At 36.4% G+C, this 16,919-nt stretch overlaps 1 protein-coding gene across 2 annotated transcripts in view; it reads left to right on the forward strand.

The window, feature by feature from the left end:
- The window catches only part of USP24 (ubiquitin specific peptidase 24), a 119,699-nt gene that overhangs the window by 47,955 nt on the left and 54,825 nt on the right, over positions 1–16,919 (forward strand). For both annotated transcript variants that reach the window (XM_072974371.1, XM_072974372.1), the window contains exons 17-29: positions 2,854–2,961; positions 3,615–3,764; positions 4,397–4,528; positions 5,825–5,936; positions 7,420–7,496; positions 8,486–8,626; positions 8,805–8,858; positions 9,868–9,983; positions 12,611–12,677; positions 12,808–12,918; positions 13,633–13,731; positions 13,826–13,999; positions 16,793–16,878. In XM_072974371.1, the coding sequence (XP_072830472.1) occupies positions 2,854–2,961; positions 3,615–3,764; positions 4,397–4,528; positions 5,825–5,936; positions 7,420–7,496; positions 8,486–8,626; positions 8,805–8,858; positions 9,868–9,983; positions 12,611–12,677; positions 12,808–12,918; positions 13,633–13,731; positions 13,826–13,999; positions 16,793–16,878 (1,427 nt within the window). The remainder of the gene's footprint in view (positions 1–2,853; positions 2,962–3,614; positions 3,765–4,396; positions 4,529–5,824; positions 5,937–7,419; positions 7,497–8,485; positions 8,627–8,804; positions 8,859–9,867; positions 9,984–12,610; positions 12,678–12,807; positions 12,919–13,632; positions 13,732–13,825; positions 14,000–16,792; positions 16,879–16,919) is intronic.

Consider the following 16,919-nt stretch of genomic DNA (forward strand, 5'->3'; position numbering starts at 1 on the left):
CTTAAGTTGTTATCTTAAGGCCTCCTAGCACAGTTCCCAGCAGCCTTTTAGTAAATGTTGGTTCCCTTCCTCTTACTTCCTCTCCATCACGTATGAGGACACTGAAATCATTACTTACCCATACCTGAGTGGCCTCCACCTGCCAAAACATGTAACTGAAAGTAAAAGTAGCAAGATGCCCTCAGTGCAGTCTCACAGTGATGTGATTGGCACAGGAGGAAATACCTTTTAAAAAAATGTCCTCCCATGTAAAAGTTCTAACCTTGATTCTAGATCAATGGCGAGGTCTGGAAAAACAAGGCAGATGAGGAAATGGGATATTCAGCTTTGAGAAGAGAGAACTCAAGGAAAGAATATGAAAACTTTCGTCAGATACTTACAGGGTTGTTACAGAAGTTTGATTCAGCTTACTTTTTATGTCTCCTAAGAAGTTATGGGAAGGTGTGTTTCAATACGATAGATCAGTGAACTCTCTATGAAAACAGTCTGATACAGAATGCACTGTCTCCTGAGTTCCTCATCACTGGAAATACTAGGAGACTAGTCTTTTAACACAAGTGAGTAAGGAGTGTTTAGGCATAGGTTCACAGGCTAAAACTAGTTGACCTCTAAGGCTTCATCTAACACTAAGAGTCTAATTTGGATACACCATTAACTCCTACTTAAGAAATTTCAGCTTCGTTATCAGACATCATCAGATATGTTAATTGTTTACCATAGTCTTTTGCCCCTTTTGTAAATGGAGAAGAGTAATTTAAATTTTTCTTGTAACTTAGCAACATAATGTGCTAGATATGATGGAATAAATAACATCTGTCTTGTTTGCTAAACTTTAGAAAGGCTATTCCAGAAATACTTTTCAGATTCCAAAGGATAATTTTTAATGTTAAAAAAATTAATTGTAATTAACTTAATTGATCATAATGATACTTTTTAATATACCTGATTTTTTACTAAAGGGTTTTATATTTATATCCTAATGTTGTAATCCTTTTAGAAGGTATCAGTTTGGACTTAAGCCTTAGAATTTTAATCTGTCATTTTGCAGCTTTTATATCTTAGCAGAAATATTCTAGCTAGCCTTGCAAGTAGTTGGCCTTTAATATATACCTTATTTCTCTGATTCTAAGATGCCAGTGATTGCAGTGTGCATCACAGGATTAATCCAATACGTGCAGCCTCACTGTGGCACACTGCTTTTCATTATCTAGCGTAGTGCTTTGGACTTACTTAAAATCTCTAAGATTGTAGAATTTTGAGGCATGTTGAAGAACATGGAGTTTTGTGTCCTTGTCTTTTTTTTTTTTTTTTGTAAAACTCAAGCTGCTTTTTTCTTCCTTAAGTTATGTATACTACAAGTTAAACAGTTTCTCTTGAATTAAGGTGCAAACTTGGGACAGAGAGACTTTTAATGATATAGCCCTTCACAGGGTATGAGTCTGTCACACCAAATTCTCCTGGCTTTGAAAAATGCTTTAATATGAGACAACTGGCAGTTTTCTTTGCTTTTAATTGAACTGATAGACATGACAGGCTAGTCAGTGCTACATCATAGCGTAATCTTTTTGATATCGTTCAAGAAATAAACCAGTGACCCAAATTTAAGTTAAAGAGCCATCCTTGTTTGGTGCTAACTCTGCCACATAGCAACAGAAATGATGGGTAGATGAACACATACCTTTGTATAAAGCTACGTTTGCACATACTCAGGTAAGGATGGCTATATCTAAACTTACTCCTATGCCTAGTGGCTGGTAAGTTTCTTTCAACATAATTGTAAGAAGTGACAACTTCAGAAATGTTTAAATTTATGAAACCTATATCTTAGAATCCAGGAAATATGGTATTTGCTGACTGATTGGCTAATCTCTAGGAAAGCCAGTATTATTTTGGCAGTAGCTCTCACATTTACATACTTAGTAGTATGACATTTTTCTACAAATGACATCAAAAGTATTTTTCTGCCCTATAGGCATCTTCATCTTACAGAAAGACTTGAAGAAGCAAGAAGGCTTCAAAAAAAGATACAGTTTTTAAAATAAATGCTAAGGGCTTAAACTTTTACTCAGTTTTTTAGAGTTACTTGAGCAAATGATTAATAGTGTTTAATCTGACATTCTTACAAATTTTGTAATGAAATCTCATAGTTGGAAAGATACTACTTATTAAAAAACAGTTCTCTTTTTAAAGAGTATCGCATGAACATTATACTTTTCAGATATGTACTTTGAAGATCTGGATTGTCATATACCAGTTTCAGAAATAACATGTTTGGAAGTGTTTTGAAAAATTCAAAGTATAAGTCTAAAGTGGCTGTAATAATTAATAAAAATAGAATATCTCATAAAACTGTTTTAACTAGGGAATACAAGCAGATCATGAATATTTTCTTCAATATTTAGACCACTATCAGTATCTTGATCATATAATTATAGAAAACCGTATTTTTATAACATTTTACTTCTCAGCCAGTTCAGTATTATCCAAGTTAAGCTTTTACTATCAGTTTATTTTATTACATCAACATATCCTAGCAGCCTGTGCTACTTAATCTATCCTCTGAAGTTGCTAATTCCTTGTCGTCTGTTTTTTTGCTGATGTACCCCTGTACATTTACTGTCACTTCACATCCACTCCTGTTTGCAGTTCTTGACCTTAGGATTGCATGCAGAATAAGAAGTTGAAGACTGAATTATGAGTGCATGGTGATAAACTATAAGTACACAATATGAAGACAAAAATAGAGAATGCATAGCAATAAAACCTAATTGACTTGGAAATTTTTTGTAGCTAATAAGTTTAATCTACCATTTACTTCTAAATTTAATTAATGTGTCTTCTTTTTAACTCCAGTCATCTCAGCTTAATAATCCCCAGTTTGTATGGGTGGTACCAGCTTTGCGTCAGCTACATGAAATCACCCGGTCATTCATAAAACAAACCTATCAAAAGCAAGACAAGGTAAGAGCAAGGCTGTATTTGATCATTATGCAGTTACTTGCGTGACCTTTTATGATAATAGAACATCAGTAAGATTGCTGAGTTCTGCAGTGACTGTTTTGTATTTTTATGATTATCAATGTAATTCATTTATATTATTCAATAATCTTGAATGTAACCATCATTCTGCTTTCATTTCTATGGAGCTTTTCTTTTGACATACCTCTAACTCAGTTATTTATTTCTTTGATTTACTGAAATAAGCCAGTATTTAAAAGTTAGAATGATATTTTACAGATTTGTTTGAAAAGGTTCAAAGACATACTTTATATTGCAAAAACATTAGTTTGCTTTAAGGAGCTTCCTCAGTGTAGTAGACTTGGGAAGAGAGATCTGGAAAAAGTATACAAGAAGTGAAATAGTTCTTTTGAAAGACTTCTTTTTTAAAAAGATTATCTTTTAGAAGTAAAAAATTGCCACATAAGTATATTAATTCTGGAGTAATTCCCTAGTACATACCAGATTGATTTTATTTACCTTTATGTAGGAAATGTGAGTGAAGAAATTTTTACATTTCCTCTTCGTCAGCTGCATGCTAAAATAGAAGTTTGTATTAAACTGACAAAATAACTGCACATTCTCCTACCATTTTTCTTTTTGTTGTTTTTGCCAAGAGCATTATTCAAGACCTGAAGAAAAACTTTGAAATAGTGAAGTTGGTAACAGGAAGTTTAATAGCTTGTCATCGCCTTGCGGCAGCCGTGGCTGGACCTGGAGGCTTAACTGGCTCGACACTGGTGGATGGCCGATACACTTACCGGGAGGTATCTGGCATTGTGCTTCTGTGTTGTGATTTTACAGCATTCGTTTGGCCTTTTTGCACTTGAACTGTAAAATTATTATTTGTTGGGAGTAACTCTGAAGAGGTATCATGAGGTATCTTTGTCATGGGGGAACAGTTTTGTATCTTGACGATAATCACTTCAAAATAAAAGTAGAAAAATTGATATTTGTGGGTAAATCTTTCAGTAAATCACCTGAGATAACTCCATATAATAAGGTAAAATAAATCTCTTTTCTTTGTCTTTGATCGGAAATAATAACTGTCAATTCTGTGGCTAATGACATGTTTTTTAAATCTGTTGGTTAGTAATAGATTGTTTTTTAAAAAACAGAAAAATATCTTAACTCACCAGTTGTGTTTGTGGTATTTTACTCTAAGATTGCTGAAATTTTATTTTGTTGGCATCTAAACTTAACTGAGTTTGTAATAGATGCCAAGTAGTTTCTGCCACATTGTACTGACTACTTGTAAACAGATTTCTCACATTTACTTTATACCCTAAGTTATATGAAAAAGCATGAACTATTGTTTTAATTTTAAAGTTTTTTTTTTAAGTTCGCTTTTAGATATGAATGCCTGGAGTTAACTAATTAGCATTATTTCTTTTTCCAGTATTTAGAGGCCCATCTGAAATTTCTGGCATTTTTCTTGCAAGAAGCTACTCTGTATCTGGGTTGGAATCGTGCCAAGGAAATCTGGGAGTGTCTTGTGACTGGCCAGGATGTTTGTGAGTTAGATAGAGAGGTAAGAAAATGGTATTGTGGATAAAATAAGACAGAAGTGGGACTTAACAGTATTTCACTTTTTGTGTGTGTCTCACATTTTTGTATGTGTCTCACATCTTCAATTCTAAACACTGTTCAATTCACTAAGCATACATGTATACTAATAGGCTAGAAATTGTAAGTATTGAAAAGGTATTATATTTTATATAATATATATCTGTGATATAAACAAGTGTGTGAGTTCTTTGGTAATTTTGATACCATTCTGGATAAAATCAAATTCAGCCAAGTGAGTACAGCTAATGAATTCTTGGTGTATCTTTTAATTTTCTTCCCATCCATGAAACTAATTTTAAGTTAACCAACAGAAAACTTTGAGTTCTTGTAATAATGTTGTACCCAAGAAACACTATAAAGAAGTAATGCCTAAATTATAAATAATGTCGCTGTTAATAGCAGGTGTACGTATTTTTTTAATTAATTCTTATTTTGTGGTTGGCTTTATTCCTTTGATAACCATGTAAGTTAAAAAGCTAAAGCTCTAAACGTTCTTAGAAACAATGAACAGTACATACAAGTAAATTTTTTAAAATATGTGCAGTTGGGGGGAAGGATATAGCTCAAGTGGTAGAATGCGTGCTTAGCATGCACAAGATCCTGGGTTCAATCCCCAGTACCTCCTCTAAAAAGATAAATAATTAAATAAACCTAATTCTTAAAAAAAAAAAAAGACAATCAATCAAATATGTGAAGTATATTGTGTATGCATATTTACATGCAATAAATTGTACACGTGCAAATTGTAACAGATTTGTAACCTACAAAAACCAAAAAATGGAAAGAAAAAAAAAAAGAATGCCTAGACACAACTCTAGAACTACAGTTACACGGTTGAAAGTGGATTAAACGAGGAGCACCACACTTGTTTTGACATTTTGTAACAGTGAATTGCTGTTGCCTCATGTCATTTTGTAGAGCAATGTTAATTGCTTCATAGGATTGTTAAAAGAACTAAGCATGTGACAGTGCCTAACACATAGTAAGGCTTATTAATAAATGATAGTAGAATTGAAGTGTAAAATAAAATTCAGTGAAAAGTCTTGAGTATACATTTTCATTATCTAGGGGAAAGATTGCTGGTAACTAACTGCTTTATTTAGGTTTAGAGTCACAAGCATTTCAGTTTTGAGTAGTATTATGGCAATATAAATTTTTGAAAAATTAAAAGTTATTCATCTTTACTTCCCCAGCTTGGAATATGTATTTGCCTGAAGCAGATTCCAGTTATAGGGTAATGTTTGTCTTTGATCCGCAGATGTGTTTTGAATGGTTTACAAAGGGGCAGCATGACCTTGAGAGTGATGTTCAGCAGCAGCTCTTCAAGGAGAAAATTCTTAAACTGGAGTCATATGAAATCACTATGAATGGTAGGAAAAAACTTAAAATCATTTTTCAATTCTTTAAAGTAAGAAATTTTATACTTTTCTTCTCAGTCCACTTCTCAAGCTGAACAGTTTGAGATATCCTTCTGGACTTTGCCCTATGCATATAAAGACACATCTGTATATACATATGTTTATATACATAGACAAGTTCCTTTTTATATGAATGGTATTTTTAAGTTATACAGCCTGATAATTGTAAAACTGTCTTCATGAAATTACTTAGTACAAAAAGGATTCACTTAAGGTATAAATTTATCAGAGTATGGAAATCTTCTTTTTAATTGTTTCTTTTAATTGAAATTTTTTATTGATATGTATTTCACGTGCCATAAAATTCACTTTTTTTAAGGATACAATAAGTGTTTTTTGTATATTCACAAAGTTGTTCAACTTTCACTTTTTAATCTTGGGACACTTTCCTCACCTCAGAAGGAAACCATGTAGCGGTTTCCACTCGCCCTTCCCCAGTCTCTCATCTGTCTTCTGCCCTTATGGGTTATTCTAATCTGGACATTTCATATAAATGGACTCATATAATATGTCGCCTTTGTACCTGGCTTCTCTTATTATGCTGAGACATAATGTTTTCAGGGTTCAGCCAGGTTGTAGCATGTATCAGAACTTCATTCCATTTTATGGCTGACTAATATTTCATTGTATGGATACACCACATTTTGTTTATCCATTCATCAGTTGGTGGGCATTTGGGTTGTTACCACTTTTTGATTATCAGTAATGCTGCCATAGGAATTCATATACAAGTTTTTGTGTGGACACAGGTTTTTATTTCTCATATACCTAAGAGTGGAGTTGTTGTATCATATAATTAACATTTGAGGGAACTACCAGTCTGTTTTGCAAAGTGTCTGTACCATTTTATAATCCCACCAGCCATATATGAGGGTCTGATTTCTCCACATCTTCTCTAATAATTATTACAAACTGTCTTTTATATTTTAGCCATCCTTGTGATTGTAAAGTGGTATCTTGTGGTTTTGAGTTGCATTTCCCTGATGACTGAGGATGTTGAGTGTCTATTCATGGGTTTATTGGTCACATATATCATCTTTGAAGAAATGTCTATAAAAATCTTTTACCCATTTTTAAATTGTTTTTTTGCCCTTTTATTTTTGAGTTTAAGAGTTATTCATATATTCGGCATACTCACTCCTTATCAGATATATTTACAAATATTTTGTCCTATTCTATGGATTGGCTTTTCACTTTCTTGATAGTCCTTTAAAGCACAAATGCTTTTAGTTTTGTGAAGTTCATTTATATATTTTGTCATTGTTGTTGCTTGTGCTTTTGGTACCATATCTAAGAGACTGTTGACTAATCCACAGTCCTGAAAATTTATGCCCGTGTTTTGTCCTAAGAGTTAGCTCTTGATAGACTTTGTTTTTCCATTGATTATCTGTGTTACCTAAAGTGCATGAATTTATCCGACATTCTGTAATTTCAGGTTTTAACTTATTTAAGACTTTTTTTGAAAATGTGAATCTCTGTGATCATCGATTGAAAAGACAAGGAGCTCAGTTGGTAAGGACGCTATTTTCAAAACTAGATAATGTGGATAATCTAGTAAAACTCGATATTCGGCAAAAACTGTATGTCATAATTGAGAGAAAACAGGAGATTTTTTAAAAGAATGAGTACCTTCCTTGACTGCAGTCTTCTGCACTGATGACAGAGCTTCTCTTAGAGTGGGAGGAAGGAGGCTCCCTTTCCTGCACTAGGGACTTGTCGGGTCCCTCTTTGCTTCTTGCTGACCCAGGGCCCCCAGCGCTCCTGTGGCCAGGTAAATGCAGAGCAGGGATACCTCATCTAAGCTTTCAGCCTCTCAGATCCAGCAGTTCATACATGCTGAAAAAGTACCAAAATCTTTAATTCTGGGATGGCCCTGGCACGGATTGAAAGGGAAGCTTTTTAAGAACAGACAAGGAAGCAGGAAAATGGATCTACAGAATGTATACAGCTTGTGTTTATATTTGCATGTGCACCTTTAAAAGAAAGACAAAGAAGTGACTCTTCTTCCAAGTCTGTTCCACTCACACCCTGACTTCCTAGGTGGTAGAATTTTTAGCAAGATCTTGTAAGCCTTGGATCTTGCCATTTCTAACTAAGCTTTGAAAAGTCCAGATTGAGCCCCAGTGAGTAGTAACCACCTCTAGGCTGACTCTCTTTTGTTTGAAGAAAAGCCCCTGGAAATGGTGCCCATATTATACCTGTGCTGCTTCTGCTTCAGTAAGCCCATCTGGGTAGAGTTCCAGCTTGGGTTTAGAAATGTTTGGAGAAAAATCTGCATGTCCTGGTTCCATGGAAGTTGCCCAGTATTTCTGTTGTTGATACTTTTTTGTTTTAAAGTTTCACATCGGTGTGATAATATTCTCATATGTAGCTTAGTTTTTGCAGCCTTAATTCATATTGAACTTGATTGAAGAGGTGTGGACTTAAAATGTAGCACAACATAACTGCCTGTCATTTTGTGACCTTGGTATGCTATGTAAATTTTTTTTTCTTTTGAACAGTATGTAGAAAAGCTGGAATTGATAGGAATGGATTTCATTTGGAAAATAGCCATGGAATCACCTGATGAAGAAATTGCTAATGAAGCTATTCAGTTAATCATAAACTACAGTTACATTAATCTAAATCCTAGGTTAAAGAAGGTGGGTATTTAAGGAAAGAAGTCACTCACATACACAAAAGCAGGAAATTATAATTACTTTTAATTGATAAGTTAGCATGCCTGAAAGTTGGGCTTCTTTATTTTAACATTTTATCCTTAACAGTGATTACAGCTAAATGCTAGACTAATTTTAATTTCCATATACCTCTTACTTTTAGGATTCTGTATCATTACATAAGAAATTCATTGCTGATTGCTACACAAGATTAGAAGTGAGTAGCAAATTTTATTCAACCTGTTTTTAAAATAAATGCTTTGGGTCTTTTTTCCTTTTCTAATTTTATATTTTGAGATCATGTATAATGTTGATATTTGTGGCTGGATCCTACTGGAAGGATTTGCCAACAGTACCATATTGCAGACACAGGGAACAGGCATTTGCTTTGATGCCCATAGTATAGAAGTGTTACTTTGCAGGAAATTGTTTCTTCTCCCTCCACCATCCCTCTTCCCTGTTCTGCCCCCAACCCACCCCCTTTTGGGGTGTAGGAACTGATTTCAGAAAACAGGCCTGCTGTACATTCCACGTTTCTAATAGATTCTTTTTCTGTCCAGAAATTTTATACAAGCACTTACTTCTTTCCCCATCCTTCCCCATGTTTCACCTCATTTATGTCATAAACACTATTAAAGGACGCAGCAGGACCCTAGTAGTAGGTGGTGTAGATTGTCTTTGTCCATTAGAATCCTGTGATGTAATACTACCTCATATATTTCCAGTGCCTACTTTCCAGCATGATGGTTAAAGCATTAAACATTCATCTTCATTTCTACTTTGTGCTTGTTTAAGCTTAGTATCTAATAAAGATAAATATTAATCTAATAAAGAATATTCCAAAAGCATAAAGTGCTACTGCCCCCAAATGTCAGTAAGTTTAACTTTCTGGTGATGAATATGTGCTGGTGATGAATCTGTACAGGAGTTTCCAAGTTGCGACTTCCATCCAAATATTTCATCATAAAAACATTTAATATATTCAAGTACCCCTAAGTGAATTACCATGTAAGAATTAACACATGTAGAACAGTGGTTCTCAACTGAAGGTTATTTTACCTCCTAGGGGACATTTGGCAATGTCTGGAGAACTTTTTGGTTGTCATAACTAGAGGGTGAGTAGAAGTCAGGGCAGTCTGCTACAACAAAAATGTTTCCAGCCCAGAGTGTCAGAAGAGCCGAGGTTGAGAAACCCTGATATGGAATGCTGATTTCCTGTTCCGTAGGCAGCCAGTTCAGCACTTGGTGGCCCCACTCTAACACATGCTGTGACCAGAGCAACAAAAATGCTTACAGCAACTGCCATGCCAACTGTAGCCACATCAGTTCAGTCTCCGTACAGGTGAGTGATCACAGAAGTTATAGCAAATACACAACGCGTAAACACAGATCAGCTTTTAAAAAAAAAAATGCAATCTTTTTTTCCCTTTGGAGAGCTCTCAATTATTTACTTCCTTATTTTATTTCATAACTTTTCAAACAGTCATATCCTGGGAAATTACATGTTTGCCATCATGTATTTTATTTGATTCTTTTTACTTTTACTCTGTGTAACATGAGTAACCTACTCTTTCTGATGGAATGAAGATATATTCATTGTATGAAGAGTAATTTTTTTCAAGTTTGAAGTATTTGTTTAGATATCTTACAGCTCTTCCCCTGAATAGTCAAATCTAGGGCATTAATAGTATTAGCAAAATGAAGTGGAATATGATTAACATTGTACATTATGATATAATCATAGTTAAAATGTTGTTTGCTTAAAATGATTTTTCAAAGTAATTTTAATAAGAACTTTATCCTCAAATATGTGTTGAAACTTTGAACTGACATCTCTTAATCACATTGCTTTGTTGAGTGTTTTCAGATGTTACCAGTGAAATCTGAGTTCAGTATTTGCTATAGTTCTTTGATATAGTAAGGAGAGTAGATGAGTATTTAGAAACATTAGATTGAAGTAACTCAAATACTTTTGTGGGTATTTGTGAGCCTTTATTACTGATAAGCAGCCCCCAGTCGGTGATGCTCAGGAAACCTTGGTGGATGCTCAGAGAAGGGCTCCCTCTCTGTGCCTCACTCTGCTGCCCTCTAGTGATTGGTGCTCATACAGTTTCCTCTACTCCTAGAATCATTTTATAGCGTGTTTTTTATGTATGTATTTATTAATTATCTTTATTTACAGTGGGGGATATTTCTTTTCTTTTTAAAGACTTACTTTAGAAAAGGAATCAAGGCAGTATCTTTGTTCACATTCTTTTTTTTAAAATGAGTTGAGTACTGTGTACTTTATTAATATGAAAGAAGCCAATAAAACTCAAGCCTTGGACCTCTTTTTAAACTGGTGATGATAGATTCAACCCATGATAAGAATACTAACATGACTTTTGCATTCCCACATTCTTGGAGTGTATTTCAAATAGACTTTCATTAAGAATTCCTAACTACATGTTTGTAAAATATAGTCCATCTCTGTGACCTAGGTCCTCAATGATTCATTTGTCTAACAAACCAGACTAGAAATGCATTTATGAACTACTGTATTGGGATTTCCAAAACTGCTACTTTTTAAAATAAGTGTGTGTTTTTGTCGTTTCTAAATGCTTTTTATTCTGAATTATTTCATATTTGACTGTTACAGAACAAAACCACATGATAGTTTTTAAATATTCTAATTAATTGTAAACTCTAAACAGAGTTAATAAGAATATGTAACATCAGAGTTGCCTTTGGACCAGTACGCTATAGTTAATCTCATTTCACCACTTTAGTCTGGTATCAGCTTATGGGGGAGGAGTTATTCTCTCATCTGTACAGTGTTTTGAAATGCTGTCTGTGATTTAATTCATCACTGAGGCATAATTAAAACAATTCACACAGCAGTTTACTTATTATAGTACTTAAATATTTCCTGAAGGTTTTCTATCTGAATATCAAATTCTAGTTCCTGCCTGTAGACTGAAAGAATTTAGAACACTATTAAATGTATTTAACCAATTCTTTTTAAAGTGAAATTTCCAATACTGCTAATCAGCATACCAGACCTATTGTTAGGAAATCTGAAAACTTTCCAGATTTAGAAATACACCTATATGAAATACCTAGACTCTCTGGGATAGTAAGTGTTTAAATTAAGGGCGCTTGGGTTTTCATCTGTCAGTATTAACACATGTAGTGTTTAATAAAGTGTGGAACTGTGACCGTGTAAGCTGCTGAATGTTGGAGTCTTAGTATTTCCATGATAAGTAAGATTCCTAAAGTCTGACCAAGGGAAGCCCTAGGGCTCGTTTTTAGAGTCTGTTAGAATTCTGCAGTTCCTTGCTGTGTGTTTTCTGTTCCAGAGGTGGTTATGTCTCTTGATGTGTGTTGAATTCTTAAGATTTCTTTTGAAAACTCTTGGAATAACAAATTCTTCTATTGTATGCTTTAACTGTGAATAAGAATATTTGCTTAAACAGATGAGTAATTTTTTTGTCCTTCTCTTCTGCCTCATTCTTAGGCTAGTTACAACAAACAGTAACTTATTTGTGGCATACTTAATGGTTTGCATTTGTCTTCTAAATTTCAGGCAGTTCAAAACTTTGTTAGATTCCATATGTTTACAGAATTAGTGGCATATTTTAATTGTGAGATTGTGAGAGTCAAACTCATTGATTGTTCATTCTCAGTGTACTGGTAGACAAATAAGCCTGAAGACCCAGGTCCTCTATTTATGGAGCAACTATTTTTAAAAAGAGGAAGAAAGAAAAGGAGAGGAAAGGAAATGTGGGCTTCTCCCTAGTCCATCTGTGTGCAACAGCTGTGACTTGCTTGAACCACCACCCCCTTGGGTGAAGGGAAGTTTAGTCTGCAAATTTCAGTCTTTGACCAGTGAGGGCCAATTGATTGTGGTTTTGGTGAAATAGACTGAAATTGAGCTCACAGCAGTTCATTTCAAGTATGTTCAAAAGAAATTTTTTTTTTAATTCATAGATCCACTAAACTTGTAATAATTGAAAGATTGCTGCTTCTGGCAGAACGCTATGTGATCACTATAGAGGTAAGCCTCTCTCTTTTTTAAGCAACTTTATCCTCCTATAACTAGTTTCAGTGGGTTAGGTGTGCATTTTTGAGATATTTAACAGTGTGCTGTGCATCTCACTTGTTTGACTTACTGTATCTTTTTCAAGGATTTTTACTCTGTTCCACGAACTATTCTACCTCATGGTGCTTCATTTCATGGACATCTTTTAACTCTTAATGTTACCTATGAGTCTACCAAAGATACCTTCACTGTAGAGGTAGGTTTACCTTAAGCCCTGAAGCCATTTCCATATTGTCTTGTTATTTCCATAAGAACACTGTTGATTGACAGAGCTGCATGAATGACTATTCTAAAAGCGGTTTGGTAATAAATACATTTAAATTAAAGCCCTGAAATGAAAGGAAGCTGACAGGGTATAAGCAGACACATAAGTAAATATATATCAGGTGATGATGAGTGTTATAAAGATTGAAAGGGGAATACAGGGGATAAGATGGGTACACATGGCATATTTTAGATAAGGATGCACAGGGAAGGTCTCTGGGGTGGTCACATTTGAACAGAGACTTGAATGAAGGTGACAGAGTAAGCCATTTCTGGGGAAGAACATTTCTAGCAAAAAGAGCAGCAGGTACAAAGGCCCTGAGGTAGGAGTTTGTTTGGCTTGTTCACTGACAAGGAAGGTGCCTGGTGTGACTCAAGCACAGTGAGAACGGGAAAGAGTAGAAGACACTGCAGTGGAAGAAGGACTTGAGATTTTATTCCATGCATGATGGGGAGGGAATGGAATAGAATGTTTAATTACAGCAGGAGGGAAGCCTCACAAGGACAGGAATTTCTTTCTTTGGGTTCTCTGCTGTGTTCCCAGCTTTCAGAACAGTGCCTGGTACACAAGAGATGCTCACTAACAGTTGTTCAAATGAATAAGTTAAGTAAATTACTCACAACGGTGTTTAATTTTATTTTACAGGCTCACAGTAATGAAACCATAGGGAGTGTCCGGTGGAAGATAGCCAAGCAGTTGTGCTCTCCAGTGGATAATATACAGATATTTACAAATGACAGTCTGGTAGGTGTAGATAAAGGTTTTGTGACACTTTAGTCTGGTGTCAGTATTTTCCTCTTCCTTTCCCTGTCAGTAATTAATAAACCACTTTTTGCAGCTGACAGTGAATAAAGATCAAAAGCTACTCCACCAGCTGGGCTTTTCTGATGAACAGATCCTCACAGTAAAGACGTCTGGCAGTGGGACCCCATCTGGGAGCTCCGCGGATTCCTCAACCAGCTCCAGCAGCAGCAGCAGTGGCGTGTTTAGTTCATCGTATGCCATGGAGCAGGTATTGAGGGACACGTTCCAACTTTAAAACAGGGACTTCACAATCATTAAGTTTTGCCTTCGGCCCGTATGGATTTGCATGATTGTGTCCTTCTCGGTCAGATGAGTCTTGCCTCTTCAGAGCTGCGTTACTGAGGAGTGCTGGGGATCAGCACTGCGGTTCATCAGTCTTCCAAACCATCGAATCTCCTGAGTCACCAAACGATTCTGCCTGGCCCCTGCTTGCTGTTCCTCTCCTACATCTCTCCTCACTGATCATTGATTTTCCTCTATTAGGTCATTCCCATTAGCATTCAAACACTGTATTATTTCTGCCATCTTGAACTTTTTTCACCCCATCTTCTACTTCAGTTCCTGCCCCCATTCTCTCCTTCCCAAATCAGCAAAGTTCCTTGAAAGAGTTGTCTAAACTCTCTTTACCATCCTCTTGTGACCCACTTTGAAAAGAATCAGGCTCTTTGCAAGGTCGTCCGTCATGTCCACCTCCCAGTCCTCATCTTACTGACATTTCAGTGGAGTTGATCCACGTTATCACTTCCTTTCTAGATGCTCTTTCCACTTGGCTTTCAGGACTCACCTGGCTTTCCCTCCCTCTCTGGCTCTTCCTCTTTGGTCTCCTCTGCTGCTTCCTCTTCATCTCCCTGACCTCTGTACAGAGGAGTTCTGTGGCTCAAGGACCTCTGAGCCCTCTCCTCTGTCTATGCTCATTCCCTTGGGAATCTTATCCAGTTTCAAAGCTTTATATATTGTATTGATAACTCCCTAGTGTTTACCTTTAGTTTTAAGTCCAGATATGTGGATCCCACCTCTTACTCAGCATCTCCTCTTAAACGTGTAATAGGTACCCCAGTCCCTCATACATCCAAAACTGAGCCTCCTGATAACCCCTTTCCTACCACCTCCCCCCTCCCCTAAACCTCTTTATCCCAGCCTTGCCCTATTTCAGAGAACACCATCTCCATTCTTTCAATTGCTTGTGTCAAAGTCCTTGTGCCCCTTGTTTCTCTCATACCCGTATCCATCATCAAATCCTTGACTCTGCCTTTAAACACATCTAGAATCCAGCTACTTTTCTCTGCCTCCTCAGCTTCCACACTGCTCCAGGCAGCCATCATCCCTCACCTGGAGGGTTTTAGTAGTGCTCTACTGGTCTCATGGCTTCTACCCTCATACCAATTCAGTCTCTTCTCTGTATGGTGCCCAGCAGCCCATGATCTTTTTAAACAGAAGTCAGATTGTGCCACTCCTCAGCTCAGATGCTCCAGTGGCTCCCATCTCACTCAGAGTAAGAGCCAGGGAAAGCCAGAGTCTTTCCTGGGACCTACAGGGCCTACTTGGGGTGCCCCTCTGAGATCTTCCCCCATGACCCTCCCTCGCTCTCACCACTTCAGCTGTGCAGGCCTCCCTGCTGGTCCTCAGACACAGTGGGGCCCGTGCACTTGCTCTTCCCTGAGTCCAGAACATGCTTTTCTGATACCCAGGTGGTTCTTTCTCACTTTCTTCAGCTTTTGCTCGAATGTTGCCTTCTTGGTGAGCCTTCTTTGTCAATCCTGTCTAAATTTTCAACCCATTCCTACTCCTGCAAGTCTCATTTCCCTTCCCTCCTTTATTTTTGTCTAACATACTATATATTTTATTTATCTTGTTTAATGTCTCTCTTTCTCCCCAGTAAAATTTAAGCTCCGTGAGAGCAGACCTTTGTTTTGCTCACTGCTATATTTCCAGCACCTAAAACAGTGCCTCAGACATAATAGGCAGTCAGTATTTGTTGAATGACTTTATGAATCAGTCAGGTTTTTTGTGCCTTTTCTATACCAGGAACTGAGCTTGGCACCAGGGATACAAAACTAATAGGACTGTCCTGCTCTTTATCCTTTTACCATCTGGAAAGTAAGATAATACTAGCCCTCATGTGAAGTAAAGGATTTTAAATGAAGGAGAAGGATCTTTTTCATAGTTATTGTATACAGTCCTTTCATTTAATTCCAGTTCTTTGTATGCCTGTATCTCTAACTTAGAGAGCATAGCCTTGCTGTATGTACCATGAAACTTTGCAGAGTTCATGTTAGTATTGGGGGTTTCTTAAGAAGTAGCTATACTTATATGTAGCAAGAATTTAAGAACAAAATCCCACTCAGAGCAGTATTATGACAGTTTATCAACAGTAGAAACGATGTACTTAACATCCTCAAGTTAAATATTTTTAAACTATCTCATGTTTATCCTGAATTTATTAAAAACCTTCCTGAATATAAATACATTCCATAGTGATGTCTAGTTTCTTTCTTTCCTATAACCAGAACATAGTACTGAAATCACATCTGAATCCCTTCTCTACAGTTGTATCCGTTTTTTTCTTTTCTCATTTTTAGAAAAAACAGGATAACCACTTTTTCTCAAGTTATATGTATACCTGTGTGTTGTGTCTGAGTGCGTGTGTATACGTGTATGTATATATCACTTAAAATTTGCCTTTCACTCACTCTGCCTCGTTTGTTCGAGCTCTGATCAGCTTTCCGTGGTGCCCTCCTGCCCTTTGTTTTACCTCCTCTGCTGTCTTCTTTTTGGTGCCTAAGCCCCTCCCCCAGCAGATGGGCAGGAGAAGCGAGCCCAGGTGGCGGCCCCTCACCCTGTGCTCCTGCACGTTGTTGCTCAAGGCAGACGAGCACTCTGTGTCCCTCAAGCTTTGCAGTGACCAGAATTTAAGGACTAGTAATTTAGTGTTTGTACCTTTGATCAGAAAAGGAGAAAATTCTTTTGTAAATTTGTGTTTGTATTTTGCTTTTCCCCTCAGGAGAAATCCCTCCCTGGTGTTGTGATGGCACTTGTTTGTAATGTATTTGACATGCTTTACCAGCTGGCCAACCTAGAAGAGCCAAGGTAAGTATATATATATATTTTTTGAAGCTTGAAAGAGAGAA

The sequence above is a fragment of the Vicugna pacos genome, chromosome 13 (genome assembly GCF_048564905.1).
Source record: "Vicugna pacos chromosome 13, VicPac4, whole genome shotgun sequence".
Lineage (NCBI taxonomy): Eukaryota > Metazoa > Chordata > Mammalia > Artiodactyla > Camelidae > Vicugna > Vicugna pacos.